Source organism: Spermophilus citellus (assembly GCF_964194105.1).
Source record: "Spermophilus citellus genome assembly, chromosome: 17".
Lineage (NCBI taxonomy): Eukaryota > Metazoa > Chordata > Mammalia > Rodentia > Sciuridae > Spermophilus > Spermophilus citellus.
Window position 1 is genome coordinate 77,658,124 of NC_138199.1, and position 12,816 is coordinate 77,670,939.

The 12,816-nt window shown below is 60.5% G+C and overlaps 2 protein-coding genes across 2 annotated transcripts; both read left to right on the plus strand.

Annotated features, from left to right (window-relative positions):
* Window positions 1–4: 4 nt before the first annotated feature.
* Window positions 5–3,535, plus strand: MRPL12 (mitochondrial ribosomal protein L12). The gene is made up of 5 exons (XM_081271510.1): window positions 5–190; window positions 632–818; window positions 1,210–1,293; window positions 2,866–3,003; window positions 3,144–3,535. Exons 1-5 carry the CDS (start codon window positions 117–119, stop codon window positions 3,258–3,260), a joined length of 600 nt encoding a protein of 199 aa, XP_081127636.1. The 5' UTR covers window positions 5–116; the 3' UTR covers window positions 3,261–3,535.
* Window positions 3,536–6,460: 2,925 nt separating this feature from the next.
* Window positions 6,461–12,440, plus strand: SLC25A10 (solute carrier family 25 member 10). The gene is made up of 11 exons (XM_081271511.1): window positions 6,461–6,938; window positions 8,987–9,106; window positions 9,431–9,545; window positions 9,632–9,680; window positions 9,879–9,920; window positions 10,772–10,815; window positions 10,940–11,010; window positions 11,247–11,339; window positions 11,610–11,687; window positions 12,069–12,125; window positions 12,201–12,440. Exons 1-11 carry the CDS (start codon window positions 6,846–6,848, stop codon window positions 12,300–12,302), a joined length of 864 nt encoding a protein of 287 aa, XP_081127637.1. The 5' UTR covers window positions 6,461–6,845; the 3' UTR covers window positions 12,303–12,440.
* Window positions 12,441–12,816: the final 376 nt, after the last annotated feature.

Below are 12,816 nucleotides of genomic sequence, written 5' to 3' on the forward strand. Positions count from 1 at the left end.
GGCCCAGCTCGAATGCCTGGAGGCCTCTGGGCTAGAGCGGCCGCCCAGCTCGCCTGCTCGTGGCTAGAGCGTCGCCTCCGCGCAGAGCCGCGTGTGACCTTCCCGCTCCCGGAGCTATGCTACCGGCGGCCGCCCGCCGCCTGTGGGGGCCGTCCCTCGGGCTTCGGGCCTCCGCGCTCCGTCTCGCCAGGTATTGCAGGGCCCTGGGCTCCATCACTGGGCCGGACGGTGGGGCCGATCGGGCAAGGGGACGGTGGGCGCGCGGCCACCCTCCTGGGCCTGGCCGCGGGGTCCGCTCGGCCCTAGGCGACCTTGGCGTCCCGGTCCCCAGGGTGCAGTCAGTGTGGGTGGCGGCCGGCCGCGGGCCCACGTTCAGGAAGGGTTCTTGTAACGAAATGCCTGGGCCAGGTGACGGAGTTTGCTCGCCCAGAAGCCCGCCGTTCCGGGTGGAGTCACTGCACAAAATAACTGGGGCTCCCCAGAGGAACCCGAGGTGGCTCGGAAGCCACCCACCCCTGGCTGGGCCCAAGGATCGAGGTGGTCTCCCGCCCCGGTGTTGGAGGACCTGCTTGCATGTCTTTGCGCACCCCCTTCCCTTCCCGGGCTGACGCTGTTTGCATGGGGCGACTAGACCACAGGTGCCAGGTGTCTGTGCCGTGCGACAGATGAGGAGCAGCAGCCACCGAAGGGGTGAGGCGCTGGCGGGGGCACCCCTGGATAACGCCCCCAAGGAGTACCCGCCCAAGATCCAGCAACTCGTCCAGGACATCGCCAGCCTCACGCTCCTGGAGATCTCAGACCTCAATGAACTCCTGAAGGTAACCGGGAGACTCAGCTCAGACGACAGACTCGTGAGGCCTGGGGGCTGCCCTGTCTCTGGTCTCTTTTGGGAGTTTGGTAAATTGTCACAAGTGTGCTTCCCAGCCGGCCATGTTGGCATATTCCTCTAACCCCACCTACTCCAGCGGCTGAGGCAAGTGGATCTCAAGTTCAAGGCCAGGCTGGGCAACTTAGCAAGACCTTGTCTTAAATTTTTAAAAAGAGCTGGGGATGTGGCTCAGTGATAGAGCACTTGTCTAGCATGTGCAGGGCTCTGGGCTCAATCCCCAGAGGTGCTTCCCCAGGTCCAAGGACTAAGCTAGGCTTTCCCCCCATTAGTACAATTGGAGTGTAACAGCCATCTACTGAGACTGTTCTCTGTCCCCACAGAAAACCTTGAAGATCCAGGATGTCGGCCTCATGCCGACTGGTGGCATGATACCTGGGGCTCTCCCTGCTGCAGCAGCCCCTGAGGTAAGGCCAGGCCAGGTTCTGGACAGAAAAGCCTTCTGTATGCCCAGCTCACCTCCCGTCTCATACTATGTGGCACAGTTCTCTTGTCCTATCTCGGGTCCTGTAGCTGTCATCCCCTGTGCCTACACCTCTGCAGGTTCCCACTGTGGGCTTCCCTGCACACCTAGGGACTTCCCTGCCAAGAATGTTTGTGTCACTTGGTAAAATGGGGAAGTGCTATGAAAAAAACTAGGGAAGAAGTTTATAAAATTTCAAGGAAGTCCTTGATTAGGAGGGAACATCACGGAAAGTTGAAGGGAGTTAAAGAAAAGGTCCAAGCATTCCTGGAGATCTCAAACCTCAATGAACTCCTGAAGGTAAGGGGGAGACTCAGCTCAGATGACGGATTGGTGAGGCCTGGGGGCCGCCTTGTCTTGGTCTCTTTTGGGAGATTGGTAAATTGTCACAAGTGTGCTTCCCAGCCCGCCATGTTGGCATATTCCTCTAACCCCACCTACTCCAGAGGAGAGGCCAGATAGGAGGGCTCCCAGGCAAAAGCATGACTTTCTGTCCGAGTGGGAGCTAGAGGGGGCAAAGGGCAGGTACCAGGCTGCTCTGTCCCCTGGGCAGCTGGGAGCAAGTTTGTATTTCTGAAAGGAGCCCAAACCCAGCCTTTGATGGCTGGCTTGGGGATAAGCCTCTTTCATCTGGGTCCCTACCCTCAGGTCCCTTGGTCTGCACCAGGCCAGGTCCTGCAGAACACCCCACACTCAGGATGGGTGGTGATTCCACGGGGGCCATCCTCACACTCCCACCTCAGACCTGGGAAGTGTCTTAAAGGCTTGTTAGCTGGAGGTGCAGGTGGTAGTGGAGCACCTGCCTGGCATGCTGGCGACCCTGGGTTCCATCTACAACACTTGTGAACACCCAGAAGGCTGCCAGATTCAGGCCCGACACCTAAAGCAAGGGTAGGATTGTCATATAATCCATTGTCCAAACTGGAGTACTTTTGAGAATGGACAGAGTGCTGTTGATGACCTGGCAGCAGGCCCAAGCTAGGGCATCTCACACTGTGGTGCTCATGGTGGCCCTGGCTATTTGTGTGTCACCTCAGGAACACCATTGCCCATCTGCCCCATAGTCTTGCTGCGTGAAGGTCGAGGTCAACGCAGTCAGCTCATCATCGGCACCTGCCCCTGCATGGCTGAGGACGGGACTGGCACTACTTCCCTGGAACCTTGCACATCCACAGTGCACTTTGGTGTTGCTCATCCTGTCTCAGGAGGATGATTTTTACGGGATGTGGGGTTCTGCCGGCCTGTGAGGCAGGCTTCAGAGTGGCCCATAGGGAATGGAGTGTTTCTAGGTGAAGGAGCCAGGTCTGAACCCTGACTAGCCTGTGCTGGAGGAAATGCATTGGTTGGTCACAAGACCCCCGGAGGCAGTCTACTCACGACCCAGACTTTGCTGGGGCTGGAAGCTGGCAATGTGCCTGTCCTCACTCACCTGCACTTCCCATGGGGTAGCCAGGAGAAGCTGCTCCACCTTCGCCCCGTCCTTTCTTACCTTGCCTACTTTCTTCTGCTTCCTAAGGTAGCAGAGGAGGAAGATCTCCCGAAACAGAAAGAACGGACACATTTCACTGTCCGCTTGACAGAGGCAAAGCCGGTAGACAAAGTGAAACTGATCAAAGAGATCAAGAACTACATCCAGGGCATAAACCTCGTCCAGGTGGGCTTCCTGTGCTTGAACCCTCTTCCCTGGGACCAGCATAAGCTGACAGTTATCTGGGGTGGTCCCTTCCAACACGGGCTTGGGTATGGTGGCCTAGGGCTCACGAATCTCTTGACTTTGCTGTCTGTCTCTGGCAGGCCAAGAAGCTGGTGGAGTCCCTGCCTCAGGAAATCAAAGCTAACGTCGCCAAAGCTGAGGCAGAGAAGATAAAGGCGGCCCTGGAAGCCGTGGGCGGCACGGTGGTTCTGGAATAGCCCCACCTCTGAGGACTTATGGACTGAGGTCCCTGGGACCCGGCGAGGCCCTGCCTGCCCTCTCCACCCCCAGCACCAGGCTCCCAGATGGAGATTCCAGGGGGCTGGAGTTACTGACCCTAGTGGCAGTCTGTCTGGGGGGACAAGATGGACCTGCTGTGGTGGGGGGAGGGAAGCCACTGCCTGTGCAGAGCACAAGAGGCCACCTCAGAAGGTACGGGGTTACAGGAGTTCTTCTGGTGGCTGCTGAGAAAAATACACTGTTGAGGCTTGGGTGTGCGGAGTAGTGTGCCCAGGGTGGGTGGTACGAAGGGCCCCTGGGGTGGTGTGGTCGGAACTTTGCCAGGACTGGTTCTGCCCCTTCGCCCCTCCACCAGGAGGTCTGAGTGTCTGCAGATATTCCTCAGCTCCCCTGTGTGCAGAGGCCTGGGTTAAGGGGCCTGGCAGTACCCTGGCCAAGCTAGGAACAGTGACTGCTGTTGGACAGGCTTGGCCCACCCTCTGGCTGCAGGCCCCTTAGTGCCTCTGCTGTGTAGCTGGCTGTAATGGCCAGGGGCCTTGCTCTGAGGACCCTTGGCCTCCTTTTCTCAGACAATCCCATGTTCAGCAAGACTGGGAGAGGGACAGCGAGTGTCCTTCTCTGGCCCTAGATAGGCTGACTTCCACTTCCTGTGAGCAAGAGGCTGTAGAATTGTAGAGCGCCCTCTTTGGGGAACATAGTGTTAGGCAAGGGGCCCCTGGGAGGCACACCCAGCTCTGCCCACTTGGTGGGAGTGCCTGACAGGCTCTGTCCAGCCTACCTAACATCATTCGAGGGCCCCTCCCAAGGGCCTTCAGTGTCCTTGCTGCCCTGCCAGCCTCCACCTGGAGTCTCCCTCTGGCCCTGGCAGTTCCTCAGGTTAATGAGTATCCAGCAGCACGTCTCTGGCTTCACCTCAGCCAAGGTGAGCTGCCCTGGGCCTGGGCCTGGATGCAAATAGACACGCTGCTGACCCTGGGGAAGGCACTGAGTGTCCCAGCTCAGGGACAGGCCCCTGCATCTTAGAGAGCTGAGCCCATAGTCTAATCAGTATGGACTGGTGGCTCCCTGCCCAGATAAGGGGGCCTTTCACTCCTGGACTTCCAGAGAGTGACTGCTTGAAGGTGGAGATGACCGTGACATCAGGCCATTGCCTTAGCCTCATCCCACCTCACCAGCAGGGGCCATTCCTGATAGCAGGTACTCGGGTACTTGTCCCTCCAAGTTGTGTCTGCTGGGTGTCCTTCCCCTGACCACCCTGGGCCTTTTCAGGTGGCTCCTTGATCAGGCCCTTTGTTGTCCAGTGTCATGTTCACAGCTAGACACTCAGGGTCACTCCAGTGAACTGGGCTGCATGAAATAACCACACAGAGACAGAGAAGGACCTTTGTCTTTGGGTCCTGTGATGGCCCCTCTGACCTTAGGGGTCCATGGAAAGAGACAAAGAGGAGCTCGCGCTGAACCCTTTTATTGGGGAGAGGCCATTCAAATGAGGCCAGGGTTAGGATTACAAGGGAACAGGTGAGTGCAGCTCAACCCCTCTGAGCGCCCCCTGCTCCTAGGGCCATTCCTTGATATCCAAGCAAGGGAAAAGCCCGAGTCACGGCACTACCAGCCAGTCGACAGTGATCTTTGAGGTCCCCGTGGTGCATCAGGACTCCCCAGCTCCCTTTCACCTGCTCCAGACTGTAAGTGGTCCATAAGGAACTGTCTTGTATCTGAAAATAGAAGAGTGATATGACTGCTTTCTGGTGAAGTGTGTCCCAGGGGTCCCTGGAGGCCTCTTGGCCTTGACCTTTGGACCTAGCATCTGGAGGTGGCACTGGGAATCCTGAGTTCCCTTCTTTTTGGGGGGAGGTGCACTCGACCACTGAGCCACATCCCCAACCCTATTGTGTTGTATGTAGAGACAGGGTCTCACTGGGTTGCTTAGTGCCTTACATTTGCTAAGGCTGGCTTTGAACTTGGGATCCTCCTGAGCCACTGGGATTACAGGCGTGAGCCACCACAACATGCTCTGAGCTCCCTTCAGAACCAAACCTTGGTTGATTCACCAAGTCCTGAAAGAGATCAGACAAGCATCTTTTTCTTCAGGTTGGCAAAGGTCTAACAGGACAGGGCAAAGTCCATAAGTGAGCAACCCCACCCCACAGGCCCCCTGCTCAGGGATCTGCTAAGTCACCTGTATGGCTCCAAACCCCATATAGACCACCTTGAAGTGTGTGCCAAGGTACCTGGCACCCTATGCTGTGGACACGGGGCCTGATCCAGAGCCTAGCTAGGTAGCCCTGTCCTCAGCCTATGAACAAACATGTTCACCTGGAGTTTGCAAAGTCCACGTACCTTAGAACTTCTAGTCTTGGGTGCATTTGTTTGCCCTGATTCCTCCACATCTCCTTGCAGTTCCCTGCCTTGGCTAGGTGTGGGTCGCAGTTCACACTCTCATCTGGTGTCCCCTGACAATTCCTGTGACTTCCCTGTCCACCTCTCTGCATGGGCGGTACTCCCAACACATCTGAAAACACAGAGGCACTTGACTGGGACATGACCGCAGGGTCAGAGTCCACCTGGAGTTCTACAGGACCGTCTTCACATGGGCCACTAGCATAGGCATGGTGGGGTTTGCTCTGCATCCACGTGGCTGGAGGGTCACTGGGCCCTCAGACAAGGCTGGTCACCTTATATGGGTGTTTGGCTGGTTCATGAGACCAGGGCTTTCTTTCTAGTGCCTCACCTTTATGTCTGGGCAGGAGTAGGGTGGCACTAGTTGTCGAGCCTTACCCCTAAAGCAACCTTGGGACTTGGGTGCACCTTGAACCAGGAGTACACCTGTTTCCTCACACTGTTAGGAAGTTGGGTCAGGTGGGAGCCTAGATGTCGGTTGGTTTCTCCTGCTGGGGCCAGGAACCCACCTCTCAGCCTCCCCCAGGGTGGCTGCCTGGGGTTGACTGGTCGGAGCAAAGCCTGAACTGGACACTTGCTGGGAGCTCTGGACGTTGAGGGTGGTGCAACTGTCTTAACTAATTGTTTTTGCCCCTGGATTTTACTTCATCTGCAAGCTGGCTCCAAGGAAATTTCCTGTCCGCCTCCACAGTGGGCGGGTTGGGGGGTGCTGGGGGGGGGTCGAGGGCCTCCGCCCTTGTGGCACATGAGCTGGTACAGGTGGTGCAGGTTGCAAGTTCAGGCTGCGCTGAAGCCAGGGTGCTTCCAGGGGCCAAGCCTTCCAGGGCATGTGGTATGGCAGAGTGATTTTGGAAGCCGCATCTTAAGCCGAGATATAGGGAGTGGAGGTCAGCGCCGGGCCCGGCTTTGACTTCGGTGGGACAGTCCCAGGCTCGTCTGCTCGCCGCGGCCACTTTAAGACGCTGGGTCCGCCCCTGGGACGTGGCTCTCAGACCCTCTCTCGCCGGGGCGGAGTCCCGCAGGTCCCGCCCCCGGGCCGCGCGGGCGCATTGGCTGCGCGGGGCGCGGGCGCACGGTGGCACTTTGAACCGGGCTCGGGGCGGTTGCGGTCGGGGTCGCGGTAGCGGCCGGGTCGTGCAGGCCGAACTGCAGCTAAGCGGGACATGGCGGCTGAGGCGCGCGTGTCGCGCTGGTACTTCGGAGGACTGGCCTCCTGCGGGGCCGCCTGCTGCACACACCCGCTGGACCTGCTCAAGGTGAGGCTGGCCGGGACGCTCTGGCCGCGCACCGGTGTTGGTCGTAGCTGTAGGATAGTGGCGCCGGCGCGGCGGTCGCCCTGCGCAGGGCCTGGGCCTGCCGGCCGGGTGGAAAAACCCCGGGGACTCTCTGCAGCTGGCCCCCTGGTCTCGAGAGGCGGCCGCGCTCCTCAACTTGCCAACCGGCTCCCCTGTCTTGGCAGGGGACTGTCCAGCTTGCGCTTTAATACCTGCGTGAGCGTGATCGGTGGCACACACTTGTGGGTGGTCCCAGAGACTTGGGAGGCTGAGGCTGGAGGATCACAAGTTTGGGGCCAGCCTCAGTGACTTAGCAAGACTCTGTCCCAAAATTTAAAGAGGGATGGGAATGCAGCTCCAAGGTAGAGCACTCCTGGGTTCTGTCCCCAGTCCCCGGGGGAAAAAAGTCTGGGATGCACAGGTGTTGGGTCCTAGAGATTGCCTGCATCCCACACCTGGCCCAGGGCCCAGCTGCCCCCAGCGTGGTGAGTGACTGTATTGAGCTAGAAGGGAAAGGCATTGAGGGCTGAGGCCTAGGTTAGTGGGGTGACCCAGGCCCATGGCTTGAGCACTTCCTCTGCTAGGTGTAAATAGGCCCCCGGAAGGCTGTCTGGTCCACGCAGCCCCTGGAGAGATGCCAGGAAGCCCTGCATATGTGCAGCTCCCAGCAGAGTGGGCATCTCAGCACCAGAAGTATACATGCTTCACTTTTTTCTTTGAAAAAAGTAACAAAGGAACAAACGAAGACAGAGCTCCCCTTGTTCCCCAGGGCCAGCCAAGGGGTGGTTCTCCGACCCTACCCCTCAACAGAGAACAAAGGAAGGGCCTGAGGCTGTACCCAGTCTGCCCAGGGGGCTCTGCCCTGTGGTCACGAGGTGGCCGCTGGGCAGGGTACAGCGGGCCTGGCCACCCTCTGCCTCTCCCCTCCTCCCAGAGCTGGTTGGGATTGGCCCTTGTGACCTGGGCTGGTAACCCAGCCTCCGGGTGGTTCCTGTGCCTGGGTGTCCAGGCCCTTGCTGGGCCTGCAGACCTCTACTTTCTAAAGAGAAGGTGGGCTTTTTTAATCAGCAAGAAAGCTGGCCACCCCTTACGGATGGGGCTGACTCATGTGCCCAGAGAGGCCTGCACGGTCCGGCCTGTGGGCCAAGGAGAAGCCCTCGAGCAGCAGGGGGCAGTGGGGCTGGAAGGGCACTTCCCTGGGGCTGCTCTCTCTACTCTTCCAGATGGTCACAGTCCCCTCCCCACCAGCCCTCTGGTGTTGACCGACTGTGACCTTGGAATCCTTTGCTGTTGTCCCTTGTCCAGGCCCCCTTGGGCGTCACTGCTACAGAACTCTGCCTGGAGCCAGCAGGGGAGGTGGCCATTGAGGGAAGTGTGAAGGATGGGCAGGGGCAGTGTCCCACCACTGGGGAGCAGTGGTCAGAGCTTTCCTCTAGGGTTACTCACCAGGACCTCAGGGTGTGGCCATTTGAGAAACTGTTTTGAAGTTTGTTGATCTGTCCCACTCTGCCCACATGCTGGCTTGGTCCTTGTGGTTGCTTGTCACATGAATGGGGACTGCTATCCATGTGGCCACTGTTCTGGGGTCCAGTCCCTCTGTCCCGCCTGGGAGGCCAGTGTTGCTGATCTGGGTTCCAGGCCTCCCTCCGTCCCTACCCATGTTTGCTGTCCCCTATCCTTTTGGGGGCTCCCCTGGGTAAGTTTAAGGGGGACCCTGCTTGGCAGTGGACAAGCTTCCTTGGGGTCAGTGCCAAGGGTGGGACCTGGGGAGAGAGATCCTGGGCCTGGCTGCCCATGGCCCCCAGCTTCTGCATGGGATAAGCCATCAGAGCAGGGAGGTGTGGCGGGGGCACCCTGCACACAGTCTCTGGGGAACTCCACTGTCCCTGCCTTAGAGATGGGGCACGGGTAGTGCTGAGCTGAGGGTCTCTGAGGGGGTCTCACGGTGGTCGTTCCTGGAAGGGTCCTCAGAGCTGGCGTGGGGCTCTAGGCGGCACCCCACAGCCTGGTCCCTGTCCCCCTTGCCCCAGGTGCACCTGCAGACGCAGCAGGAGGTGAAGCTGCGTATGACGGGCATGGCGCTGCAGGTGGTGCGCTCTGACGGTGTCCTGGCACTCTACAACGGCCTGAGCGCCTCGCTCTGCAGACAGGTGGGCACCTCCTGGGTGACCTGAGCTTGGACCTGCTGGGCACACCAGGGAGCTCAAGCTGCTTCCAGCCTTTTTCAAGGTGTACGTGGAGCAAGTGACCCCAGGGTGGATGTGGGGCTGGACCCCAGGCTGCCACTCACAGAGGTGGGCGGGAGCTGAGGTGGGTGGGGGCGGTGCAACCGCAGATTTGTGGACAGGTTCCACGCTCACTAGCCCAGTGGCCTGGGGTCAGTCCCTCCATGTCCCCAGGGACTGCAGGGTGTTGGCCGTGCCTTTGAAGCTGGCTGGGTTATGCCCTGTCCTGAGCCAGGCCCTCTTCCCCAGATGACCTACTCCCTGACGCGATTCGCCATCTATGAGACAGCGCGGGACCACCTGGCCAGGGGCAGCCAGGGGCCTCTCCCCTTCTCCACCAAGGTGCTGCTGGGCGGCTTCAGTGGTGAGCACGGCTGGCTGAGCTGGGGCTGGCTCGGGCGGATGCCTCCAGGCATCACATGTTGTGGCCCCATGGTTCTGTTGCCCCAGGTTTAACCGGAGGCTTTGTGGGGACCCCCGCGGATTTGGTCAATGTCAGGTTTGTGTGTACCCTTTCCTGTCCCCAGACAGCCCAGGGCTTGCCCTGTGTCTTGCTGGGGTCTGCAGTATGCCCACCCTGGAACAGGCAGCTCAGACCCTGGCGTCTGGGAATGGGGGGGGGGGGGCTTGAATGCCCCATGGGACTGCCCTGGACCTCAGGCCATGTGTCTAGCAGCTACCTGCCCTGCTATTTCAGGATGCAGAACGACATGAAGCTGCCCTCGAATCAGCGGCGCAAGTGAGTAGTGGGTAAGGCTCTGCCAGCAGGCACCAGGACTAGTCAGGGGACCCTGGGCAGCCTTGCACCACCTGGCCAGGACTCCAGCAGGCCACATCACCTATGGGGTCCTGTGGAACAGGTGTTGGGGGCTGATCGGGAGCAAACACCATACTTGGCTGCTAGAGAAGTCACTTGGTCCCCCGGATTCTTTCCTTATGGGAAGAGTGTTGCTAGGTTGAGAGCTGGCCCCCAGCTGCTGACACCTGCCCACACCTGGGGATGGACTTGGAAGCCTGGATCGTGGCTGAGGGACAGCCACACCCGGGCATCCCTGTGGGGGTGTGTGCAGGGCCCAGAGCCTCAGAGACCCTGGAGCAGAGCACATGAGATAAGCATGACCCCTCCAAGAGGCTCCCAGGCACACCTCTCTGTGTGCTCTCAGGGTGGCCAGCTGTGGTGACGTGGGTCGGGGTGCAGCCACCCCTCCGCTGCAGCAGCCCAGTCCTTCCCACCAGCCTGCAGTATCCCTGGCCAGAGCCTGAGCCATCTCGCTCTCTGGTCAGGACTCCCAGGCAGTGTCTGGTTTCTTGCTGGTGTCCCTCTGGCCTTCCAGCCTGGAGGAGGGCAGGTGCTGACCTCTGTGGTGGGAGCCACACCGAGGCTGGGGTTCTCTGGGGAAAACAGGACCTTCCCCAGGATAGACAGGGCAGGGTGGCTTAGCTAGGAGGGGCTGTCCTTGAGAGGCTTCTGCAGGAGCCCCAGGGGCATGTCCATCATGGTTTCCCAGCAGTTCCCAGGGCCTAGGGAGGACCCCCAGGAGCTAGTGGACAAGGTGAGCCTCAGGTGGTCCATTTTTGTGTCCCTGGCAGCTATGCCCATGCCCTGGATGGCCTGTACCGTGTGGCTCGTGAAGGTGAGAGGAGCCGGCTCCCTGGGGCCCCAGGGCAGGGGCCTGAGGAGGGAAGTGGTGTGCAGGACCTGGGGTGCTGTGGGCCTCGGGCTGGGCTGTGTGCTCAGGGCCGGCCTTCCTCCTGCAGAGGGTCTGAGGAAGCTGTTCTCCGGTGCGACGATGGCCTCTAGCCGCGGGGCCCTCGTCACCGTGGGTCAGGTAGGGCTCCTGTGGAGGGTGGGGCTTGTGGGCAGCCTCCCTCACCATTGCCATGCTTGGGGGATCGTAGGGCACCTGCTGTCCTGTGGGCACAGGTGGTCAGGACTGCCGCCTGGGTCTGGGCCTCCCTGTCCCCAGTGTGGCACTGGCGTAGGTGGTGGGCAGAGCAGGCGCTTGGGCACTGCCTTCCCCAGCTGAGGCTGTGATTGGCCCTGACCACCCTGCCCCCACTGCAGCTGTCCTGCTATGACCAGGCCAAGCAGCTGGTCCTCAGCACCGGATACCTGTCTGACAACACCTTCACCCACTTCATCGCCAGCTTCATTGCGGTCAGTGCCCGGTATAGCAAGGGCAGGGTCCCTGGCCCTGCCTCCAGGGCTGAGGGCACCCTGTGAGGTGAGGTGGGCAGGTGGAGGCACTGGGTGAGCCTGGTGCTGCCTCTCTGGGTCACACAAGTGGCTCCGGGGCGTTGGAACTTGTTAGGATGAGTCCTGGTGTCCACTGAGGTCCCTGAGCCTGCAGCCTCCAGACAGCTCCTGGAGAGGGGCCAGGGTGTGAGCGGTGCCTGCAGGCCAGTTGGTGACAAGCCCCCTCCCCAGGGTGGATGTGCCACGTTCCTGTGCCAGCCCCTGGACGTGCTGAAAACCCGCCTGATGAACTCCAAGGGGGAGTATCAGGTGAGGCCGCTGGCCAGCGTCCCCTCTGGCGATGGGAGGGACTGAGGCAGGGCTTGCCCCTGCCAGGGTGGGGGAGGGTTGTGCCTTCTCTTGGTGGGGGAGGGCTGTTTCAGATCAGTGTCCTTCAGAGGCAGCCTGGGATGAGGCCTGTCCTGCTGGGCCTCCTGCCTCAGGCTGCACCCGCTCCTGCCCAGCTGTCCTCTATTTTCCTGGCCCCCCTTCTCTTTTCCAGCAGCCCCTTCAGGGCACACACAGCAGGGCCTGGTGCCCTGGGCTTCTAGCCCCTGTTAACCGCGGGCTGCTGTCCTCGGGCTGCTCTGGGGCCATATGCCGGCCAGTGCCAGGCTCACCTCTGCTCTCTCCTGTCTGCATCTCCTGCAGGGTGTTTTCCACTGTGCTGTGGAGACCGCGAAGCTTGGACCACTGGCCTTTTACAAGGTGCGTTGGGGTGGCAGGCCGCGGGGCCTCCTGGCCTCACGGGCCTCCTGGCCTCACGCCTCCGTCTCGGCCCAGGGCCTGTTTCCCGCAGGTGTCCGGCTCATCCCCCACACTGTGCTCACCTTCGTGTTTCTGGAACAGCTGCGGAAACACTTCGGTGTCAAAGTGCTGACCTGATGACCCCCAGGCTGCTGGGCAGCGGGGCTGGCCCCAGAAGCAGCCCTTGGGAAGAGGCAGGCTCAGCCTCCTGTCCTTCCCAGCCTGGGCCACACTGTGCCACCCCCACACTGGGGCTGCCTGGGCCTCCCAACCCTGCCTGGGCCAGGGCTCCCTCCAGGGGCTTATCCCCTCTGAGCCCCACCAGCTCAGGCCCCTTGCCACCCGCAGTGGGTGTTTAGCCTGCCCCTACCCCCACAGGGGGCCGATTCTGGGCTGAGGCCGGCCCCAGGGCCCCTGGTGTTCCAGTTGCTCTCGAGCTGGGAGGGGTCCTGTCCCTGTTCCTGCTCACTAGGTGACAGCCCAGGCCTGAAGAGCAGCTCCCAGTCGCCTCTGCCCAGACCTTGGGTGACAGCTCTGACATGGGCACTTTTGTGTCACCAGGGAGCTGTAGTTTTGGTGTCCTCAGAGGTAGTGCCCCTCCAAGACCTGCTACAGGGAAAGGGGCCCAGATGACAGATCACCTGCCAGTGCC

What these genes read in the sequence shown, in the direction of transcription:
- MRPL12 (XM_081271510.1), top strand. Translation starts at nt 117, where the DNA reads ATGCTACCGGCGGCCGCCCGCCGCCTGTGGGGGCCGTCCCTCGGGCTT. An exon ending in ACCTCAATGAACTCCTGAAG is followed by an intron (nt 819 to 1,209) that starts GTAACCGGGAGA and finishes CTGTCCCCACAG; the next exon opens with AAAACCTTGAAGATCCAGGA. An exon ending in AGGGCATAAACCTCGTCCAG is followed by an intron (nt 3,004 to 3,143) that starts GTGGGCTTCCTG and finishes TGTCTCTGGCAG; the next exon opens with GCCAAGAAGCTGGTGGAGTC.
- SLC25A10 (XM_081271511.1), top strand. Translation starts at nt 6,846, where the DNA reads ATGGCGGCTGAGGCGCGCGTGTCGCGCTGGTACTTCGGAGGACTGGCC. An exon ending in ACCCGCTGGACCTGCTCAAG is followed by an intron (nt 6,939 to 8,986) that starts GTGAGGCTGGCC and finishes CCCTTGCCCCAG; the next exon opens with GTGCACCTGCAGACGCAGCA. An exon ending in ACTCCAAGGGGGAGTATCAG is followed by an intron (nt 11,688 to 12,068) that starts GTGAGGCCGCTG and finishes CATCTCCTGCAG; the next exon opens with GGTGTTTTCCACTGTGCTGT.